Source organism: Osmia bicornis, chromosome 3 (genome assembly GCF_907164935.1).
Source record: "Osmia bicornis bicornis chromosome 3, iOsmBic2.1, whole genome shotgun sequence".
NCBI lineage: Eukaryota > Metazoa > Arthropoda > Insecta > Hymenoptera > Megachilidae > Osmia > Osmia bicornis.
In genome coordinates, this window is record NC_060218.1 from 1,882,752 (window position 1) to 1,905,525 (window position 22,774).

At 41.1% G+C, this 22,774-nt stretch overlaps 4 protein-coding genes across 5 annotated transcripts in view; 3 read left to right on the plus strand and 1 right to left on the minus strand.

Moving 5' to 3' along the window:
• The window catches only part of LOC114872666, a 50,075-nt gene extending 34,809 nt beyond the window's left edge, over positions 1-15,266 (plus strand). For both annotated transcript variants that reach the window (XM_029180111.2, XM_029180112.2), the window contains exons 8-15: positions 5,920-6,170; positions 6,561-6,805; positions 6,977-7,129; positions 7,222-7,367; positions 10,104-12,656; positions 12,721-12,927; positions 13,010-13,405; positions 13,516-15,266. In XM_029180111.2, the coding sequence (XP_029035944.2) occupies positions 5,920-6,170; positions 6,561-6,805; positions 6,977-7,129; positions 7,222-7,367; positions 10,104-12,656; positions 12,721-12,927; positions 13,010-13,405; positions 13,516-13,715 (4,151 nt within the window). In that variant the 3' untranslated portion in view covers positions 13,716-15,266. The remainder of the gene's footprint in view (positions 1-5,919; positions 6,171-6,560; positions 6,806-6,976; positions 7,130-7,221; positions 7,368-10,103; positions 12,657-12,720; positions 12,928-13,009; positions 13,406-13,515) is intronic.
• Positions 15,267-15,781: 515 nt separating this feature from the next.
• LOC114872636 (histone H2A-like) lies at positions 15,782-17,226 on the plus strand. Its single transcript, XM_029180033.2, has 3 exons — positions 15,782-15,920; positions 16,002-16,209; positions 16,645-17,226. Exons 1-3 carry the CDS (start codon positions 15,899-15,901, stop codon positions 16,820-16,822), a joined length of 408 nt encoding a protein of 135 aa, XP_029035866.1. The 5' UTR covers positions 15,782-15,898; the 3' UTR covers positions 16,823-17,226.
• Positions 17,227-19,426: 2,200 nt separating this feature from the next.
• LOC114872688 (UBX domain-containing protein 1) lies at positions 19,427-21,258 on the plus strand. The gene is made up of 7 exons (XM_029180160.2): positions 19,427-19,611; positions 19,684-19,737; positions 19,799-19,957; positions 20,034-20,285; positions 20,351-20,567; positions 20,656-20,836; positions 20,992-21,258. The coding sequence occupies exons 1-7, from the start codon at positions 19,556-19,558 to the stop codon at positions 21,036-21,038; spliced, it is 966 nt and encodes a 321-aa protein (XP_029035993.1). The 5' UTR covers positions 19,427-19,555; the 3' UTR covers positions 21,039-21,258.
• Positions 21,259-22,498, minus strand: LOC114872689 (ribonuclease Oy). Its single transcript, XM_029180161.2, has 3 exons — positions 22,331-22,498; positions 21,637-22,174; positions 21,259-21,541 (listed from the first exon to the last, which is right to left on the minus strand). The coding sequence occupies exons 1-3, from the start codon at positions 22,390-22,392 to the stop codon at positions 21,377-21,379; spliced, it is 765 nt and encodes a 254-aa protein (XP_029035994.1). The 5' UTR covers positions 22,393-22,498; the 3' UTR covers positions 21,259-21,376.
• Positions 22,499-22,774: the final 276 nt, after the last annotated feature.

The window sequence follows — 22,774 nt, forward strand, 5'->3', positions numbered from 1 at the left end:
GGGAAAAGTTGGACGCCCATGATCACGGTTAGAGTGGTACGGTACGACCGTACTAAAATGAAACGTATATTTGAGGTTAGGGCGGATCAGGGGTTGAGCTCGCGGGCTCCCGAGTCGTTTATATGGTGATTCAATGGGGGTGCTTGGCAAAATGTCAAGGGACTCGTAAGGGTGGCCTCGAATTTCGTGGTAGCTTCGGCTCCTCGTCGTTTCGTTGCTCGAACAAAAATTTTTACCAACGCTTTCCACGCTTTACTGAAAACAACTTTTTCCGTTCAGTTTTCTCTTTTTGTTTTTTTTTTTGTTTTTTTTTTTTTTTTCACCCTCGACAATGTTCCACCGTCGAAATATATTTGGAAGGTAGCTGTTGTAGATAGGCGGGGCGAACGCAGCTGCAGCGATGTTCAGAGGTCGTTATCGTTTTCACAAAACTCGCGCAAACGAGCGCGAACGGGTTGCACGTTTCGATCGAAGCGGAACGAAAGAGTAGGAGAAAAACGGTTACCGCTTATTCGATATCTTCTGCAACGTTATCGGTATCATCGGCGCCCGCTGAAAATACGATGGGGCAGAGTCGAAATAAATGTACGGCCGGTCGGTGAATCAATTGTACAACTTCCCAATAGGATTTGACCGAGCAGATAAAGCGGCCAACGTTTACCCAACTTTTATTCCCGCGAATGGTACCATACGGACGCGGCAGGCATGCACGCATACAGAGGATAGTATTCGATGACGATGCGTCCTTTCGACCTCGATTTGACGGGAGCAGAGGGATTCGATGGTCGTTCGTGCGACAGATGTTGATCTAACTGCGTGTGGCAACCCTTTGTAAAAGCTGCAATTTACACGCGCCCACCTCGCAACTGAAAAATATAGGGGTTGGGAGGCCGATGAGTGGTTTCGGTGCGAAAGGAAATGAGTGGCGGCGGATGATGGACTAGCTTCGTCGGCGATTGTTCGCAACCGCACAAAGCACTGTTCGCGAATGAAAGGGAATCGGCTTCTGGCTTCGTCAAAATAACGTTAACTCTAAAACTATCGAATAACCGACGATTGGCTAATTCCTTTCAAAGTTGAAAGTCAAACTTGGTAGATTCTTGTCATATTTTTATCAGGAAAGAACGAATCGCAAATGAAGTGGCTTTCCTGTTCGTTTTTCGTTGGGGTTTGTTCGCCCTAATACCAGTAGGTCGTTTCCCTTTTGTAATTTGCCGTGGAAGTCTTTCCGGCATCGATTTTTCACGCGGAACTTGGCTTCCCGTGACCGAGCCAGCTTCGAAGGGTACGAGGAGTCAGGGGCTTAAACGGAAAAAGGTCAACCACGATCTGACACGAAGCCTGCTAGTGGTTGCTGGTCCCCCTTTTTCTCTCTTTCTCTCTCCCATTCTTCTTCTCTGTCTCTGTATTTTCTAACCTGTCTCCGGGAAACGAGAATGAGCATTGTTATCGAACGTCATAACGACATTCGTTCACTTATCGAACCGTTTAAACGCTCTACTCGGGATTTCATCGGATTATCAGCCGTTCCCTTTTCTTTTCTTCACCCTCGCTGATTGTACGTGCTTTTTTTCTGCGAGAGGATTAAAATCCACGGATGACGTTAATTCGGTTTCCGAGAACCTCCTAATCTCACTCGCGCTTTTCTTCGTTATCTGTAAATCGACGAAATTGTCGCCCTCGTTTAACTAAGTTTATCAAAAACCAATTTGGATGCTTCGGATGTATTATAAATCTTTTTTCACTTTAACGTCACATTCGAAAATTTAATATCGACAGCAGCAACGTTGTTTAGCATCTTCTTAATCGTTATGAAGAGAATTTTATCCGACTAAGACGACAGAGCACGCTTTTTCCCAGCGTTTTAATATCGAGCGACTGGTTAGCGCTCCCTTCTGCAATTCTCTTCCCGTCTCCCCATTTGCCAGCACCCTCTTAGACTATATCCTGTCGCATCGAATACGAGAATCTCGACGCCGCGCCAATGTAATGCCTGCACCTTACGAGAAATAAATGTTGTTGTATTTATAGGAAAAATGACTTTTAATTAAATTGAACGCGAAGAGATTGACTTCGGTGGGGAAACGATCGGTGATGAATGACGTTGGGAACTTGACCGCAGACTACTCGAAAGTTTGGCAGCCAGCATTGACGGAGGGTGGAAATATTCGGTTGCTCGATAGCTTTCCGCGTAGAAAGCTCTCGTGTTTCTCGCGAACAGGCAGAAATCCAGAGAGGGAAAAGCGAGGTCGATTCCATTGAAACTACCCTTTGCTCCTCTCTTCTTGCCACCCTCTTTCCCTTTCTATTTCTCTCTCTCTCAGTAGCGGATACTCTTTGTACCACCCCCTTCACGTGTCGCTCTTCCTACCAAATCTTAGAAACTAATTTTTAATATTAAAACAATCCACGTGAAAAAAGATGGCATCAGCTCGTCGTGGAAATCGATAGATGTAGACGTGAAAGAGTAAAAAAGACACGCGGCTTCTGTCTGTCTGCCAGTCAGAATTTTGTTCCCTACGTTTTACATATAAAATGGACGTCACCCCTCTGTTACTTTACACGGCTCGCTTTTCCACTTCACTTTTTCCACGTGTGACAAAACGACAATGTTACCACCTGTTGTTTATCGTCTTTCGAGCGAGGAGAGAAAGGGGTATCGTTTTCTCGACTTCTGTGGAAAGCAAACATAAGCGAGTTACACGCGAGTGTATTGTTGCGTTTCGCACTGTATACGCTGCCATCGAGCAGAGGCAAGTAGAGATTTCGATTGAACGATGCACAAATATAATAGTTTGTTAGTCGACAAACTTTCCGGGGTTATTCGCTTCGGGGGTTGTTATCGGTCCCCGGGGTTTCGCGTCATATTTTAACTTCGTAATAGCTTAATAAATGTAGTTTGCGTATCTAGAAAGCATGTATAGGAAGATTCGTAATAACGCGAACTATCGAGGTGCGAAAGCTCGTTAAAATCTGAAAGGGACACTCGAAGAGTTCACCTTGTTAGCACGGCTATTTCTGCCACGCTCGTCAACGCGTCGAGCGACGGCTAAGAAATACAATCAACGAAGGCTTGGATAATTCGGTTGAACCTCTCGATTTTCCCTGTTCGACGTAAACTCGTTAAACCCGAGACCGGCGGTCGTACTGTACACGCGTATATATCGAAGGAGCTCGGTGAAAACACTTTGGTGTAAAAACAGAGTTAGCGGTGTAATCCCTTCCTCTTTATCCGTCGATACTGTTTCCTCTCTGCCTCTTTCTTTCTCTGGTATCGTATCCTGGCAGGATACAGAAGTGTCGTGGTCGTGGTCGTGGTCGTGGTCGTGGATAGGGATGTGTGCACGGAGAGGGTCACGGGAACTGTAGCTGGATTCAGGCTCTTCCTGTCTTAGTGGTGTGGCGTTACCATGGTAACAGACTGTAAGCCGCTTAACACCACCCTCTACACCCTTTCCACTCTCTGAAATCCTTGTGCTTCCGACGTCGAGTCAACCCACCCAACTCGGTAGTTCGCGTTGGCGAATGTCGCTTTCCCTTTGCACCCTTCGACCACCGCTACCGCCACCCCTCTATCCACCTTTCGCTTCAAGTAGAACTGCCCACGCACGTTTTTCTACTTTGTTCGCAAACGATGAAACGATCCTACTTTCCTCGAAAACAGACTCGACGATGTTATTAACGTATCGTTGAACGTGTGAATATTGAGATCGAAGAAGGAATCGGTCGACGACAAAGATATATTTCTCTCGAATCGAGTTTCGTATAATACCTGTGTCTCTCCGCTTCCCCTGTTGATGGTCGTCCTTCAGACCGCGCACAGGAAACGCAAGAGGGTAGAAATCGAAGGCTAGACAGAAAGAGAAGCGTTGTAGGAAAGACGATAACGATGACAAAGATAGCAGCGTGGAATACGGGTGAAAAGAAATCGCGTTCCGAAGCGGGAGCGTTTTGAGAGGGTGAAACTCGCGAGGGAGAGAGAGACGCCCGTCGGGGTTGGAGAGGAGAGGAGAGGAGAAAGAGAGAGCGTCGCGTGTCCGTTGAGAGGAAACGAAGGTGTGTGCGCTTTGCTGACGAGGAATTGAATGGAGGGTGAAAACCATCCTCGGAATCACCGCGGAGAGAGCCATCGAGTATTCTCTCCCTGTTATTTTCTCGTTTTAACCGGAGGGCTTTTTCGCGCATGAAAAAGAGAAAGAGAAGAAGATGATCGTACGTCTCTTTCTTCGTTGAGCACCGTTCCAGACAAAGGACCACCCGGATGCCGACGTGTCCTAGCTCATCCTTGATTTATAAAAAAGGAGCGAAAAGAAGGGAAAGAAAACCTCGAACAAACGAAAAGGGAAAAAAAAGAGCAAAACGTCAAAGAACGGATTCGCGTTACGGCGTCTCTTTCGATAGAAATCGATCCGGTTCGAAAGTTCTTCCGAATCGCTTACTCTTTTCATTCGGTTCCCCGCTGAATCCCAGATTCGTATCGTTGCGAACAGCTTCGAAAGATCAAAGAAACGTTTTCCTTCCTCTCGATCGTCCGGGAAACGATGCTTGTTGCCCTATCGGACCAGACGTACCCGTCTCGGGAAAGAAAAGGAAAGGTGAACGCCAGGGGTTGAGAAATATCGTTACGAGCAATTTGTAATTAGCCAGACCACCGACAGTTATATTCCCCGTATTGTTGTCGATTGACTCGGTTCGCGTGACGGATTATAAAAGGCTGTAATTAATATTCGCCACGGTCGTAGAAAATAATTAACGTCTGTCAGCTGCGCTCGAACGATATTTTATTATCGCGCGACCGATGCTTGCTTTCACTCTCTCCGCGGCTATCCTCGTCGTCTTAGCGAATTATGCATTATAGTTTCGAAAAGAAAAGAGAGAAAAAACGGGATCCTAGAGGTCGACTCTGTTGCACACTCAATCAAGAATTAATTTGATTTTAATAGGAAAATCTGACGTTTTCAACCTTTATAACCTTTCACGGTTTAAGCGGGCCTTCGAAGCGAAAAATAAAGTAAATCGATAAATATTTATGAAAATTAAATGTTTTAACAAAAGAAAAAAACTCTGAAAGATATTGCTTATCCTTCGTTTCTACCGTGACGATGCTCGATTAAGATATATTTGTGTAATTGTTGATCGAAATGCGTTCAATGTTCCAAGAAAACTGACTCACTCAAGAAGCATTCGGAAGTCAAAGTTTATCGTTCGTGTCATTAATTTGGACATAAGCGGATAATTGCGTTTTTGTAGCGTACATCAATAAACACGTATTCTCGATTCTACTCTAAAAGAAGAAAAAATTAAATTATGCCCTGTTTGCTGGATATATAAAATCGATATCGATCGATCGATAATTTTCCTTAGCCAGTAGTCAGCTAACGGCAATTAATTTCAGTTACGATTGTTTGCATACGAACGAGATTTCATTTTTTCTTCGTTATTAATGTCGTTTCTCACGATTCCGCGACGTTTAATCGCTCAAGGATGCTCTTGCGTATTAAACTGCGAGCCATTCTTTGCTTTAAAACGACCTCTGTCATTTTTTATCTTGCGGCTCGTTTTTAATTAATCTCCAAGTCGATTGCGACTGACCGCCCTCAACAATAAAAGGCCGACCTGTGATCTTTGACCTGTGAACACGCGACAACGGAAAATTGTATCTTTATAGGCAATCTCGCGTCTCTGTCGCGGATTAAGTTATTTCTTGAAAAAGAAACTTTGTTCTTGCATAGTTGCGAGAGACGTGGTAATTTTTTTGCTCGCCTTTTCTTGCCTTCTTCTGCTAGTAATAACAAACGATGCCAATTTGACCCCAGGTTCAACGTTGATATAAAAAACGTGTAAAAGGAGTTTGGTAAAACTCTCATGCAGAATCAACCGTACGAGGTCGCGTCTCATTGAACTTTCGACCCGTTTCAGGTCTGCAGCCTGCCAGCACCAAAGCGCAACCCACCACGATCAGCAAGTCTCACAGACCTAGTTCCGGCGTTTTACCTCAGGGTCATACCCCTGGGCCTGGTCCAGGTGGCCAACAGAATAGCAGAAGCTTCGCTGCCGCTCTGAGAAACCTGGCGAAACAGGCAGGCCCGGCACCTCAGGAAGAAGAACCTCGCGCCAGTCCCAAGAACCGAGCACCGCCTCCTCTCGTCAGAGGTCCTTCCCCTGCCAAGGTGAGTAGTCCCAACCAGGACCTTTACTACCTTTTTCTTTTTTCCTTTTTCCATTATTTATTTATCGCTCTGTCTCATCCCTGCTTCTGTACGCTTCGCTAAACCCTCTTAACTTGTCCAATACGAATACGAAACAAACCTTCTTTCACGATTACCAGATTTTTACACGTGTTAAGGGTGTTGCGAGCCCGTGAAAGGATCACTCGAAGGGTGTAGTAGAGGTTACTTGAATATACGACGAGTTCTCTTCAAAGAAGGGGAACTAACACGTTAACTACCGTGACGTAACTATCCGGTAGATCTAGTCGGGACTTACTACGATATAAAACGTCATAATGAATCGGGTAATTAACGCGTAAACACTAACGAACGCGGGAATTTGTATTCTAGGAACGGTCCACTCACGAAAGAAGACCCGAAGAGATTCCCTCCTTGTACACGACTGCGAGACCCGCGGACACCAGCAAACACAGCGTAACAGCCGCAGCTTCCGAATTGCTGGCCCGTTCCGGCTTTCAGCCGTATCGGCCCGAGCACCATCCGGCCCATGCTCCACCGGCTTTCGCCTTGGATCCGGCCTACAGTGCTTACCACCACGGTCTTTACCCACCGCCACACCTTCAACACGCTTATAGGTAATTTTCGTCAATTCCTTACGCCTTACGCGATCGTTTCACAAGTCGATCGACTGTCAAACGGGAGAGTTGCCTAATGAATTTTCACAGTTTTCCCTTCTTTTGGTAATTTCTCAACGATTTAGCAACGATTGTAACGGTAAAATTTGTTGTTCTTTTCGGCTCGCACAGATTAGAGGAACAGTTGTACTTGGAACGGTGTGGAATGTTGAGACCGCCGTTGTTTCCTGGACTACCCTCGTATCCTCTGTACGGGTTAAGATATAGTCCAGACATGCTACCACCCGCCTCTCTGGGTCTCATGTCTCCCGTGATGCACGAACGGTAAGTAGAAAGATTGAAGCATACTAATTCGCGCGACGCAACAGCAGTTCGTCGAGTGTACTTACTCAATTGCCACTTGATTCTCGTTTCAGGCTGAAACTAGAGGAGGAACATCGGATGAGGCAAGCACGGGAACAAGCTGCGTTGCGGGAGGAGGAGGAGAGGAGAAGAGCAGCACGAAATTCTGCTCCTGCCGCCCCGGTACCCGCGCCTGCACCTGCATCCGCCGATACTGCAGGTGAGCGAGTCGCTCCACCCCCCACTGCCTTTCATTAAAAAGAAAGCATCGATTACGAGCGATCGCGCGAGACTTCTGTCCCGTCGTTGGTTATGCACTGAATAACTTTACTTTCCTTCTATCTTTCTTTCTTTCTTTCTTTCTTTCTCTCTCTCTCTCTCTCTATTCTCTTTCTATTTCTTTTACTATCGTGTCACACGTAAGCGCGCAACATAAACTGTCCTCGGAATAATAAAGTCATCGTGGTAACTTGGAATTTGTAATATATGCTTCGAATAATGAAATTATTGACTATTTTATTTTATACTTTAAATGAATAATATTCGTCCGCAAAGGATTAAGAGGAAGCGTGGGGGAAGAGGTCTCCTACTTCCTCTTAACCGAGGGAGATCTATGTTGCACGCGAGTGTACACTTATTACCACTCATAGTTCCATCCTTTTCTTCCTTACACCATTTCGCGTTTCGTGTCGTTTCGATCAGCTCATATATATTTTTTTTTCTCTCTTCTTTCTTTACGATTTTTCTCTACCCGTCAAATTTATTGGAAGTTCTCGCGATAGAATCGTTCGTTTTAGAATTACTTTCTAAAAGAACGGAGAGATCGATTGTCTGCCTCTTTGTTCGCGAGTTTTTTTTTTTCTGGTTCAACAATCGATGCCGAGCGATCGAACCATCCGTGACGAACGTTGTTTTAGTAACGTTAAGTCCGAACGATCTGTACTGCGATCGACAGTTCATCCGCAAACGGATCAACTGACGATGCAAGCGAGGAGAAGTCGTTGTAGATTATACCTGACTGTGAATGGGATATAGAAACAGACAAAAAAAAAACACACACACACACACAATGCTACGCTTCTAATTTTAATCTAGGTATAATCAAATTTATAGTCGTAGTTTAATCTTGTTTCTTAATGAAGATAGGATCGATATTTTTTAGATATAGCGCACAACTCACTTGACGAACGAGTTACATTTTTTTTCCTGTTTTTTTTTCTTCTCTTTTTTTTGTTTTTATTTGAAATTAAAAACTGAACCGATTTTAGCCAAATGAATTCGTTTCACCTATAGACCGAAGTCAGACTTATCGAACTGCGAATTGTCCTCTATTCTGACTCGGAAGTGTAAGTGGGCCTTCGGTGAGCCGTTTACCCGTTTTTATGTGCCGTTGTTCGAGCCATATAACTCTGTGTTCCAAATGATTTGTTGTAGTGTCTGAAATGATACCTCTTATTCATGTACAATGATCATGTACGTTACAATAGTTAATCGTTTTGTAGTTAGAGTAACGTCGTTTACGGCGAAACTTCAACATAAGAGTGCACAGATATTTATATTGTTAAAGCTTCTTTTCGTTCTCGCGTTACAACTTGACTTTTAATTATCGAAGGACAACGTTCACATCGTTATAAAAATTCTATTTTTCTTCCTATACGCTTTTTACGCGTTTGGTCTTTGCAAATGTCACTTTTTTCTTCTCGACAAATGCAATTTTGTGTCTTTTTCTTCGTCCTTTTGTTTCCATTATATATGCACGATATGTTAACGTATAAAATCATAATCTAACACGATAATCGGTGGTTATCGGTCGATTAGTATGCATATATGTCTTTTCTTGTCTCCTCCTTTTTATTATTTCCATCGATAACGGGTTCTTTTTTTCAATCCTCAACACACATATTGTCCGACGAAGGTTACTTGTCGCGTATAAAACGGTACACGAATTTAATTGTTAAACTATTGTGTCTTTTTTCCTAGGCGGAGTGCACTCTTGCGTTAGTTCCCGCAACTGTTTTAGAAATTTGCAATTAAACTAAACGTTCAGTGTCAAAATGATTTCTCTTAATTGTAGTGGACCTATCTCACCTAAATATTGACTTGATCCACCGATGTATATAACTTTGTCATACATGTTCTTTTATCAAAATTATACCGTTTTTATATAATTTATTATGTAAACATGTATATTTGGACTATAATTGAAAATAAACATTGCAAAAAAAAAAACAACGTGATCAAAATTCTGATTGACTTGGAATTCTTGACCCTCGATTCATTTTCTGAAACAGTTTTGGGGAGGATTCAGTGTGATCTCATTGTTAGTCATTTTTCAAAGGCATATTACGAAACTTGATCGTGTATCGTTACGATACGATGTTACGACGATAACCGCGACCGTCCCAATTAGTAGTCAGTTAGCGAAATTTCTCTTTTTATTCGATCCGTACGTTTGTCTGATTTCAATCAAATTCTACTGTCAATCATCCCCAATACTTTGATACGAGCGCATCGAGCTACATGTCGTGAAAGTTGCGTGTACGAATCGCTCAGGTAAGTTAGAAATGAAAAAATCGTTTTGCTGTTCAACATTCAACGAAAGCAAAGTACGCGCTGCGTTTATTCGTTCGAAATCAGGTAAACGAGGTACGTATCGAATACCTCGAAATGTAGAGCAACGATCGGTTGCTCAAGAAAGCGATGATAACGGCATACATATATATGCGACAGACTTATGGTCTATTATGGTCAAAATCGATTCGAGGATGTTTCAACGCTTCTCCTCGCGCATGAATCCAGCGGAAAGTAGTAGAAACCGAGAGAAGGGGTTAAAATGCGACGCGAGGGATTTAAAGAATCGATTACCGTAAACGATTCGTTCCCCGTACTAAATAGTAAGCCGATAGCAGCTGATCAGTGGAAGATTACCAAGCACTGTGTTCGGGATTTGTTCCAGCTAGGAAGCCGACCATAGCGGCTCAGATGCATAGCGACCGGGAGCGAGAACGCGAGAACAGAGATCGACAGAGTGGAAGCGGTAGCGGAGGTGGCGGAGGAGGGAGCGGAGGTGGCAGCGGTGGCGGAGGCGGAGGCGGAGGCGGCGGTAACAACAACACCACCAACACGGCCAACAATAACGGTAATAATAGCGTTGGATCTGTCAGTAACAATCACCATCAGTCGAGGAAGGAAGAACAGTCTTCCGGTCCAGCCCCACCATCGGCAGTACCACCATCGGATCCAACGGCAACCGCAAACATCTACCATTCTCGTTTGCCAACCTTCCCGAATCCAACCGTTCCTATTGGACCGCCATCCTTGGCTTCCGCTTCTATCTGTTCCGTCAGTTCCGCGGCCATGCCGCCTCCTTTGGCTTCTACTTTGCCCCCTCTGAACCTTGGACCTCCGCCAGTTATAAGCTCCGCGCCTATCGGCCCTGCTCCCATCCCTTCTATACCCTCTATGTCATCCTTAACGCCAACGGTAATAGGACCACCTCCGCCTCCTCCACCCTTAACCATGCCTCTGGCGCCTATCATTTCTATACCTTCCCTCCATTTGCCTCCCGTATCCTCCACCACCATTCATTCTAGTCAGCATACAGCTACGATAATGAGCAGCGCGACAACTACCGTCACGACCTCTATATACCATCAGCAACAGCAGCAGCAGCAGCAGCAACAGCAACAGCAACAACAACAACCACCACCACCTGCACCGATACCACCACTACCACCACCACCACCGCCACAACAACCATTGTCGCAGCATCAGCAACGTAGCAGCAGCAACGCGACTGCTGGTACAACGACGACCAGCTGTTTATCGAGCAGCTGTACCATGTCTACGCACGGAACGCACACTCTGACGACGCCTAATGCCCTTCCCTCCACCATGAATAGCGTCAATCATATGAGTTTAACTCATAAATCACCGCCGCTATCTCACAGTAGTATTCATGGCTCGAGAAGCAAAGACGCTGCTACGGCACCGACCAGTGCCACTACGAACGCCCCGACCGCCGTTATGACGGTCACTACCGTTACCTCGACCAGTACATCGACCACCTCGCAACCGGCTTTCGTCAGACCGTTCGAAGATTCTTTTCGTTCTTCCTCGAAAAGCCAACAAAGGCCGATCGTGAACAGCCATAATCACAGTATAGCGAATCAGCTTTCTTATCAAGATTCGCCTATAAAATCACCCGCGACTACGACCACCAGCCAGCCGATCGTTGGTCAAACGTTAGCCGACAGTTCTGTCACGGACAACGCGAAGAGTACGAATCTTCAGCAATCTCTGTCACAGCCCATCCCTTATCCGCCCCAACAGTTCCATCATCCGCATATACCTGTGTCGCATGTGGCCAGTTTATACAAACCACCTCATTTCTCCTCCTCGTCTCCTCACCAGCATCATTCGCAGTCCAAGATCAACGTGCCAACGTTAACGACCAGCAGCACCAGCAACAGCAGTACGAACGTGACCAATTCGAATTGCGCGAAACAGAACGTACACAACACCGTCGATCCTAATCAAACTACACCAACCACAACAGCTCAACGAAACAACGTCGATAATTCGACGTCGAATCTTGTCAACTGCGTTTCCAGTGAGAAAACAGCGGCAAACGTAAACTACAGCGGCAACAAGATCGCGAATCACGCGAATTCCCATCAGAAGAGCGGATCCGATACACCGCCCAAGGACAGTAAACCGAATTCGTGCAACGAGAAAATCGAGAATCATTCGAAGACAAGTGGGCCGAGTCAAAATCATTTGGGAAAGAGTTTGCTTCAAGACAAAACCTTGACGACGACTCCTCATCTGGCTCACGAACAAGGCAAAGGTCCGCCCGCCTTTCAACCTGCTACTTTCAGTCTGACGGAGAAAGAGGCGAAACCCGATGTAGAGTCAAAGATCCAGAGCGAGCAGAACAACGTTTTGTCCACATTATCGTTTCAACCGAGTTTTAAGTTCAGCATAAACGATATCGCACAGAAGCCTATAGACACGACTCAGCTGATGCAGAGCATCAAGTCTGAAGAAGTTTTGCGTACCTGTCAGAACGTGTCGAACGTTCTTCTGCAGATACCAAAATATCAAGAGAAACTATTGAATTTCTCCAACGAGCTGAAAACCGCATTTTGTTTCACCGACAAGTGCAATAATTTGACTGAGATTTCCGTGAAGTGCGAGCCACCGGTGTTAAATGTGCCTGACCTGAGCAAGGCTCTAGTCAAACAGGATGCTACCAGCGATAAGTCTTTTCTTGTACCTGAAAAGCCGAAAGAGTTGACGTCCTCGTTAGATTTAGCCGAGAGAAGAAGGAAAAGGAAACGTGAAAGGAACGCAGGTATCGCGTGTAGTTCCGATTCCGAAGGGGAAGAAGATATCAAGGATATGGATTTGTGGATCACCAAAGGTCCACCGGCCAAATTGCAGTATTCTGAAAAGAAACTGGCTTTCCTCGCTATGTTTGGTTTAACTACTCTCAGCATGCGAAACGGTAAAAATATTTCCTTTACTCTTCTTACTTTGTATCATAGATGACATTATATTATGCTCAACAGAGATAGAACTTTGCAAAGTGGAGAAGAGATACAAATTAAATCCGGATCCACCGGATGTACCTTTGGAAACGGAACAACCAGTCGAATCTGTGTTACCAATACCACGTGATCATCCAGATGTGTTGCTTCATACGCCAGATTTCGAGCCAAAAGTTGGCTTTCTCAGGACCATAGGCCTCGATGTAATGCCTCCTAATAGAAGAGACGGTACGTTCATCATTCATTCGTTCCTATTAAATTGCCCTAATTCGATAATGTTAAATGACGTTGTTTGCATTTGAAATTACAGAGGCGGAGGAGACGTGGCAGTACGTTCTTCAGGATCGTAAGAAACGAAGAAGCATGAACACCGTGACGGCGTATTGCGATAGAATTGCCAAGGCATACTTGAAGAATCCGCCAACGTTACCAAAACCACCGCAAAAGATGAGGCTTTTGGATAGGGTAAAAGTGAAGCATGTTCCAGAACGACCACCACCTCTACCACCTTTGGTCCCCAATATCGTCCCAATAGGATATTCTGCTTTACCTATGCCCGGTGAGAATGGGGTTAAGCAACACTGCAAGGGGGTAGATATCAAACTTGCGGATGATAATATGGATGATAACGTAAGTGGAAAAAAGGAAAGACCCAAGTGGACTGGATTCGAGGACATTATGTTAGCGTACAAAGAGTATTCCAAAGGTACGAGGCACGAAGATCTTTCACTTCTATGCGATCCTATCCAAGGACGATCGATTCTCATTTTTGTCGTTTTTTTTTTTCTTTTTTTTCACATTTGTTATTTGTTTCAGAGAAGGCATTGGAGAAGAAGGTTTTGACGAGCGAAACATCAAAACTGATGGCACAGTCAAACAGCTTACGGTCCGAAACTATCCAGCTAGAGCGACGGATATACGAGTTGTTATCCGCTAGAACGGCTCTTGATTCAGAGAGGCGTGTGCTCAGTGAGAAAATTGAAAAGATTAACACACTTGTTAGGAACCTTAGGTAGCGACGCGTAACGCACAACACGGAAACTCATTCATCTGTGATATTATCAAAGGGTTAAGGGTCGTTATCATACAGAACCAAATATTTAAGAGAAAAAAAAAAAAAACTAATAGAATACTTAGGCAAGCGTACAATTCAGAAGGGAAAAAAGTTCTATTGACCAAATGTACAACAGCCTATACGTATTGTTTCGCGACTGCATGTTATGCAACAGTGTTACACACATGTGAAGAAACTCAATAGCAGTAACCGAAGATACGTCATCGTTAGCCCCAGCCATATCAGAGCAGTACGAGAACGTGTGTAAAGATTAATTGTATAAAACAAACAAAAATTATACTGAAACGTGTATGCACTTCTTAGCCAGTGGCCGAAGTGGTTAATAAAGATTTTATAGTTTCTAGTAACGGCTCTTAACCCCTCGACTATAAATAATTGTAATTTGTATCATAATATTTTAATGAAAAAAATAGACAAATCGTATAACTTATTTTATTCTGCGTAATGTGGACTCTATGTCAGATAATAACTTGAAACGATATGATATGTCAGAATTTGTATATGAGTCGATCGTTAATATTAACCGAGAATAAAATAGAGAGGGAAAGGGGGAGAGAGAGAGAGAGAGAGAGAAAGAGGGAGAAGCATCATCGAATCGATACAGTGATAATCGGAAAAGTAAACTCCAGTATAGAGACTGTGACTTTCTTTTTCAATTTGCATCGTAAACGATAGTGTGTACGTGAACTCTGTGTTGAGTAAAATTTTCAAACACTTTTTAAAGTAAACTGCAGACTGCGATTACGATGAATCGGGATACAAAACAAAACGTAACGAAACAAGAACGAAGAAAAGATCGAAATCTTAGAATTATATTATTTTTAACTTAAAAGATGTTTCGAGATAGAAGTAACTCTAGTCTACGGACATTCGTAGCATACAGGAAAATCACGTCTGATTCCGAGAAATCAGAATAGTGACCGATCCTACCTTTCGATGTCCACTGTTCGCAACAATGAACGCAAAGGCCAGTGAATACAAGAAAAATTAATGTAACAACAGCAGTGAGGTACTTATGATAGGTAAAGTGACTTAATTTAAATGCAAATGTGAGACATCGCGCGAGCACATTCCACGTGAAAATATGCTTGTTACCCGACCTCCAACATTCCACATTCGTACAATAAAAACAATCGGATCGCAACACGCGCTAAAAAAGCGAAAATAAAATTCATTTTGTTAAGAAAATTTTTTGCTTTTTTACGTTCAACTAGATCGACGCTACTCTAATTTGTGGTATCCTTGTACTTGTATCTCACTCTGCTCTCTGAGTGTATCGTTCAACTAATACGTCATACGTAACAACTCCAGTATGTATAATACGAGAACCATTTATAATTTCATCGTTTTGTTCATTGAGTGCCTAACGTTATCCTACATTTGTAAATATCATTATTTTTATGTATTGTATAACAAAATAAGACCGCAAAGTATTTGTCGGTCTCGATCTGGCCAAAACAAAAGCCTAGAAGTAAATTGTTGAAAATATGAATTTTCTGTCTATAATTATTCTTATCCTTTCTAATGCAAATCGAAGAAATTGCTTTATTTTTAATCATGTTTCAATTTTTTCAGTTTAACATGACCTGCAGACTTTTCGTAATCTTCGAATACCTGTTTTCTACCGTTAATTCAAAATTCAAAATTTAATTTTATGTCGTACCAGCTGCCATCTATATCGAAACTCATCTCGTTCCTACAGGATGCACGCCTGGTGATAATTGTTACCAACTGCTGTTGGAATAACTATTTAGACTCATTCAGTTTGACAAAAAGGAAACAAGTAAAAACTAAATAAGTTATTAGTTGCAGGAGCTAGTGTTTGCATATTAGCTAATTCTGTACATTAACTCATACTATAAGGGACGAATAGAAGAATATTATTGAATAATTACCGGTTTTATCTAGGGATTTTAGCCCTACAACGAGGACGCCACTAGTCCTTGGTGAGGTGGAAATATTCCCGCGCAAACAAGAGCTGTTCTAACTGTCGCCGCCAAAATATCTGACGTACATACGCATAACCGTTGACGAGGAGGGTAGAGGTTCATTCGTTACTTGGCATTCCAAGGAGGAGCATCTTTCGTTGTATTTAAGAAAAGTTTCATACATTTACTATAAAATATGTCTGGTCGTGGTAAAGGTGGTAGGTATTGAATTCGTTTTACAATAATTCGGTACTCTAAATTATGGAAAAGCTGGAAAACCATTTACATGTGTGTTTCAGGAAAGACTAAGGGAAAGGCAAAGACCCGCAGTAGTAGGGCAGGGCTGCAGTTCCCCGTTGGAAGAATCCATCGTCTTTTGAGAAAAGGAAATTATGCGGAACGAGTTGGAGCTGGAGCACCAGTTTATTTGGCCGCTGTGATGGAATACTTAGCGGCTGAAGTACTCGAGTTAGCCGGAAACGCCGCAAGAGACAACAAGAAGACGAGGTTGGTAGAGCAAGCCCTTCCTTTCTCTTCCTGTCTTTCACTTTCTTCCTTTTTCTATGTATCTATTTTCATCGTCTACTTTTCCTATTATTTCATCAAAATTAGATCGTGATTTTTTAGTACGTCCAAATTTATAAAAAAGAAAATTGTCATTAATAATTTGTTGATATTACAGTATATCATGCAATACAATTAAGCACAAAATTTTTGTTCTTATATTTACTATTTGCGAATTATGTATATTGTTTTCTAACAATTATAAATTTCTTAAACAGTGTTTAAGTATAAGTTTTTATAGCATTTATCATTTATATAGCAAAATAAATTTGATACTAATTACATGTATTTGTATACATTTACACTTAAGTAAGAGGTGACCTTTAGGTATAATCTAATATGAATATATAATACATATGCTGCTTTCTGATGTTTCAGGATAATTCCACGTCATTTGCAATTAGCTATCCGCAATGACGAAGAATTAAACAAATTGCTGTCAGGTGTAACTATCGCTCAAGGTGGTGTCCTGCCCAACATTCAGGCAGTACTTTTGCCAAAGAAAACTAGTACTGGTGGATCTGGAAAAGGTGACAAGGCATCCCAGGAATACTAATAATCTTTTTAATTTAATAATATTTTAGACTATAAATTTGTTTCTTTAATCAGAGATACATAAAGAAATGTTTAGAATATATAAACTTACAATCTGAATGATTCCAACAATACGTATTGTAAAATTATCTTAGTTAATAGTGCAATCTACTGTTTCATTGCTATAAGTAATAGTATGTTGCATTATTAGTTAAGGTACATTTCTAATATTGATCACCTCTATGTTTTACTATTTAAGTCTTTATTTTTAATAATATACTCATTTTGTTATGTTTCGCCCAAATTTTGCATTAAATTAACATTGGTATTATGTAAGGACGAATGCAAATTACAATGGTATAAATGTTTTTGTTGACTGTAAGCCATATTTAGAATGGAAATAAACCATAACTACTCCTCACTTTATATTATTTGTTTGAAAATGTTTATTATTATTACGTTCCCATCTGTTTTCTTGCCATATTTCACCAACAACAAATCATTCTATGTCCCTAACAATTATACTTTGAAAATTTGTGATTTAAAATATATCATTTTCATTGTTTGTGAGTGAATAATTTCTTAATTATTTACAAGTTTGTTTTATAATAAATTGTAGTGCGCATGTGCTACAGATCAGGTCGTACCCATCACTACCTCGAACAAGTGAGTTTCATACTTTGTTCGTTTTTAGGTCTTATATTTCGCTATTTGCTTTGGGGTCCCTGACACCCCGGTAGCATAACAGGTATGCACGGTCACCGGTACCACGGGGTCTCAGATACCCTGAATGCCGTAGTGTCAGTACGCAAGGAGTGTCATCGGTGCTAAGGGGTCCCTGACAACCCGGTAGCATAATAGGTATGCAGCGTCACCGGTACCACGGGGTCTCAGATACCCCGAATGCCGTAGTGTCGGTAGGCAAAGAATGTCATCGTTGCTCAGGGGTCCCTGACCCCCCTGTAGCATAATAGGTATGCAGCGTCACCGGTACCTCGGGGTCTCAGATACCCCAAATGCCGTGGTACTGGTAAGCAAAGAGAGTCATCAGTGCTTCGGGGTCCCTGACACCCCGGATGCTATATAGTCCCTTACATCCCTACATTCTTTTCATCCCTACATTCCTTTCACCCCTACATTCCTTTCACCCCTACATTCTTTTCATCCCTACATTCCTTACATCTCTGCATCCCTTATAATAAATATATTATAAAGACTGGTTCGAATAAAGGTAAGTGAATGTAAGTTAGTAAAATTTCGGGAAAATTTCGAAAGAATAGCGCCCCCTAGCGGCAAAAATTTGAATTAAAATGGCGATGTCGACTCAGCGCCCTCTGGTGGCGAAAAAAGGAACTATATCATGCTCAATTTCTGGCCCTCTAGCGGCAAAAATGTGAACTAAAATTTCGATGTCGAGTCAGCGCCCTCTGGTGGCGAAAAAAGGAACTATATCACGCTCAATTTCTGGCCCTCTGGCGGCAAAAATGCGAACTAAAATTTCGATGTCGAGTCAGCGCCCTCTGGTGGCGAAAAAAGGAACTATATCATGCTCAATTTTTGGCCCTCTAGCGGCAAAAATGTGAACTAAAATTTCGATGTCGAGTCAGCGCCCTCTGGTGGCGAAAAAAGGAACTATATCATGCTCAATTTCTGGCCCTCTAGCGGCAAAAATGTGAACTAAAATTTCGATGTCGAGTCAGCGCCCTCTGGTGGCGAAAAAAGGAACTATATCATGCTCAATTTCTGGCCCTCTGGCGGCAAAAATGCGAACTAAAATTTCGATGTCGAGTCAGCGCCCTCTGGTGGCGAAAAAAGGAACTATATCATGCTCAATTTTTGGCCCTCTAGCGGCAAAAATGTGAACTAAAATTTCGATGTCGAGTCAGCGCCCTCTGGTGGCGAAAAAAGGAACTATATCATGCTCAATTTTTGGCCCTCTAGCGGCAAAAATGTGAACTAAAATTTCGATGTCGAGTCAGCGCCCTCTGGTGGCGAGAGAAGGAACTAAATTTGTATAATGTCGCACGCCTCAATGCCGCAAAAATTTCATCTCAATTTCAGGGAGGTACTGGGATGTATCGAATGCAGGAATATAAGTGATACAAGGATGTAAAGGATACTGGCATGTAAGGGATGTTGGGATGTAAAGAAGGCAGGAATGTAAGGAATGTAGGGATGAAAAGAATCTAGGGGTGGAAGGAATGTAGGGATGTAAGGGATGCAGAGATGTTAGGAATACTGAGATTTAAGGGTTGCTGGGATGTAAGGAATGCAGTGATATAAGGGTGCAGAGATATAAAGGGTGCAGACGGAAGTAATAAAATCAACACGTTCGTCCTCCTAAGGAGTTTATTCAATAAGCTAAGAAGATAATTACAGCAATTTAGATGAACGCAAAAAATGAAATAAGGGTATATGTATGCCTTTAGCTACCTACATGAAGCTAGCCGGAAGGAATAATAAAATATAATTATTTTTAATTTTTCTTATTGTATTTCGTTCATCAAAGCAATCTCATCTGGGGTTGTCTGGAGCCCTTTAAATCATGACCTCTCGAAAACAAAGGCATGTCCAGTCTCTTGTATCTGTAGTCACTGCACTGGGTAAGGTTTTGTAATACATGGACGCAGCAATATAGGTGATTATAGGTAGCGCGTCGTTCGAGGGTGACGTTAAGTTTTTGACTGCTTGGGTATTGAATATAATTTTGTTAGTTAAAAGTATTTCATATACGTTTCAAAAAATTGAGTTTAAGATGTCGTCGAGTGACATAAATATGTTGGTCGATATGGGTTTTAGCATGTCTAAAGCGTAAGGACTTCTACTAATGATCGTTAACGAGTATATCTAACCTTTAATATTTTAATATGTATTTTATTTTAGGGAAAAAGCTTTAGAAATCACTGGAAACAAAGGTGTTGTTCCAGCAATGGAATGGTACGAGAAAGGCCGCGGCTTCATTCTCGTCGTCCGATGACGATCTTAATTTTTATTTTAGGCTCTTGGCTCATTCAGATGATGCAGAACCATTATCTGAACCACCTATCGCTGAAAGCGCACCACCGTCAATTGATCATACACCAGTTCAGGATGACACTGCTAATTCTATTGGTCAGGTATCTACCACTGAAGTTGCTAAATCTATGAAATGCGATATGTAAGTGCATCATGTTTATGTTGACTAATATTTATATGATATTTAAAATAATAGATTGATTAATATGCATATATAGATGTGGAAAATTGTTTAAGTCTAATTTGGAAGTTGAATTTCATGCATCAAAGTCTGGACATGATAGATTTTCTGAAAGTACAGAAGAGAAAAAGCCTCTTTCAGATGAGGAAAAAAGAGAACAACTACGAATATTGACAGAAAAATTAAAGCAGAAGAATAAAGAACGAGAAGAACAAGAAAAGAAAGATGCACAAGAAAGAGAAAAAAATAGAATAAGGTCTGGAAAGGAAATGGCTGAAGCTAGAAGAAAGTAAGTTATATTAAAACAAAAAAGGAAGTATATGTGACATGCTTATTCATCTATTATCATCTTAGGTTAGAAGAGTTAGAGATGAAAAAACTTTTGGAAGAAAGAAAACGTGAAAAAGAAGAAGAGAAATTAGCACGGCAAAGGGTAAGAGAACAAATTGAAGCTGATAAAGCTGCCAGACGTGCTAAAGCTAATGTTGAACAAGTACCCAAGGAACCTCCTTCTGTGCCTTCATCCTCTACAACTCATCATAGAAAAGAATATAATGAAACAAAATTACAGGTAATATATTTTATTTCTGGATGCATATTTATATACGTGTGTTACTTTTTTCAATATATCAAGAACACATCAATATTCGATGTTTCAGATTAGACTCACTAATGGACAAACATTAACACAAAGTTTTGGAAGTAAAGAGCAATTATCTGCTGTCAGATTATTTATTGAAATTAATAGGACAGACGCACCTGGTCCGTTTAATTTAATGACGAATTTCCCAAAGAAGATCTTTACAGAAGATGACTATGATACTCCATTGGATGTGTTAGGTATCATTTATTGTTATTTTTTTCATTGAAATGGTTTGAGTCAGCTTTTGTGATTTAGTGTAATCTTTATATGTCATTGATATCAATACTTTGTAGTAATCGCATAATTGAAGATACAAAGTCCAATCATCTGATTGTAATGACTATACTTTCAGGCTTAGTACCATCTGCAGTTATAATTGTGCAGAAGAAAGCAGAGTGAACGTCATAAATATCAGCTTGCAGTGCAATCAATAATATGATTTGTAAGCTAATGTACCAATTTATAATGTCCTACAGATTCTTTATAAAGAAAACAGCATTTTAAAATATTTCTTCATTTGTAATTTACAAGAGGTACACGTTTCTATGATATTTGTTATTTAACTACAGTATAATTTGCAAATAAAAAAGGAAAAAGAAAAATATACAATTAAAAATAATGACAGTTTGTTTGTAATTTTTAATTTCTTCGTAGAAAATTATTTACTCTTCTTCTTTAAATATTACAATTTATAAGTTCGACGTATCACGTATTTCGTAACTTTGTACATTAGGTAATTACATTTGTACTACAGCGTACTCGTTTGATACTTGACTCAGATACGTTACCAGTTTAGAATTATCACAATTTGTAGGATATCCATAAATACCATCACAATCAACTAATTGCAGTGTCTTGTCGAAACATATTCGTATCTCGAATATATATGATTCCCCAGTTTGCTATACCAATCGCAATATTAATTTGATTAGATACTAATCGAATTGATTTGATTAGATATTAATCGAATTGATTTGAGTAGATACTAAACACTTACCTGATTTTTCTGGCACATTATCGCACCACGTTTACCTAAAACCTTTTCAATGGCATGAAGAATATCCGCCTTTGCGTACGCTTTTCCAGGGACGATATTCGCTTTTGCCAATACATGTTTCATATCGTATGTATCTAATAAGTTAAGCCCTTTTGCAAAATATTTATATTCAGTATTTAGCTGTTCTAACACTACTGCACAAGTCCCATGTTTATTCCATTCGTGTTGCCAAAGTGTAGTAGATTCTGTACCTTCTTGTACATCTATCCATTTTTCTTGCAGCTGTTTAATCAATGGTTTTAACGCAGTCGAGTTAAACACGAGTGATTTATTACAAAATTGCGGCCCTAATTTGTGCAATTGAGAAGGCCAAAGACCATGAATTGACCATTCATCTTTTTCTTTTGGTAAATAACATTTATGCGATGCGGAATTCGTTTTCCATTTGTAGCAAACAGTTGGGGGCCAATGTTGAGTGAAGATTAAAAGATCGAAATCATTCGATTCCGATGCAATTGGTTTCCGAGGAATAATATTGCTAAAAAAAATTTTACAATTTCTTAACTCTTTAAAAGTATCTTAAATCTAATAATACGTTGAGAAAATTAAAAAATACTTCAATATTCTCCTTGTATGCGTTATGTATTTTAAATCGCGAAACGGAGTACGATTAAAAAGAATAGCTTTCACTTACCCATTCACAGTAGTTAGGAGAATGATATATAAAATACTGCAAACTTTTTTACTAACAAACATTTTTGTGGTAAATTTTAATCATTAATCTAAACAAAGAAAACATGAGCTAATGTATATGTGCCCGTGCTTCAGCTGCTGATCTTATGAAGAAAGATCTGTACTGTCGCTCCCTTTTAAGAACTGCACCCCACCATATCTACCTTTCTGATCACGTAGCAGATGGTCAAGCACCTAAGTGTTTCAAGTTTTGTAAGATAAGGTGAACTTGTGGAAAAAGCGCTCTCCCTCCGATTTTGATAATTTTTAAATATGCTGTCAAATTTGACATTTTGGTGAACTTGAGAAAAGGCGCTTCCCTTTCTATTTCAATGATTTTTTGAATATATTGTAAAATTCAACATTTTAAGCAACTATTCTCCTTTAACCTTCGTGTCGAACTTGC

What these genes read in the sequence shown, in the direction of transcription:
- LOC114872636 (XM_029180033.2), top strand. Translation starts at nt 15,899, where the DNA reads ATGTCTGGTCGTGGTAAAGGTG. An exon ending in GTCTGGTCGTGGTAAAGGTG is followed by an intron (nt 15,921 to 16,001) that starts GTAGGTATTGAA and finishes TGTGTGTTTCAG; the next exon opens with GAAAGACTAAGGGAAAGGCA. An exon ending in AGAGACAACAAGAAGACGAG is followed by an intron (nt 16,210 to 16,644) that starts GTTGGTAGAGCA and finishes CTGATGTTTCAG; the next exon opens with GATAATTCCACGTCATTTGC.
- LOC114872688 (XM_029180160.2), top strand. Translation starts at nt 19,556, where the DNA reads ATGTCGTCGAGTGACATAAATATGTTGGTCGATATGGGTTTTAGCATG. An exon ending in GTTGTTCCAGCAATGGAATG is followed by an intron (nt 19,738 to 19,798) that starts GTACGAGAAAGG and finishes TTTTTATTTTAG; the next exon opens with GCTCTTGGCTCATTCAGATG. An exon ending in AAATCTATGAAATGCGATAT is followed by an intron (nt 19,958 to 20,033) that starts GTAAGTGCATCA and finishes ATGCATATATAG; the next exon opens with ATGTGGAAAATTGTTTAAGT.
- LOC114872689 (XM_029180161.2), bottom strand. Translation starts at nt 22,392, where the DNA reads ATGTTTGTTAGTAAAAAAGTTTGCAGTATTTTATATATCATTCTCCTA. An exon ending in CTCCTAACTACTGTGAATGG is followed by an intron (nt 22,175 to 22,330) that starts GTAAGTGAAAGC and finishes AATTTTTTTTAG; the next exon opens with CAATATTATTCCTCGGAAAC. An exon ending in TAATGTGCCAGAAAAATCAG is followed by an intron (nt 21,542 to 21,636) that starts GTAAGTGTTTAG and finishes CGATTGGTATAG; the next exon opens with CAAACTGGGGAATCATATAT.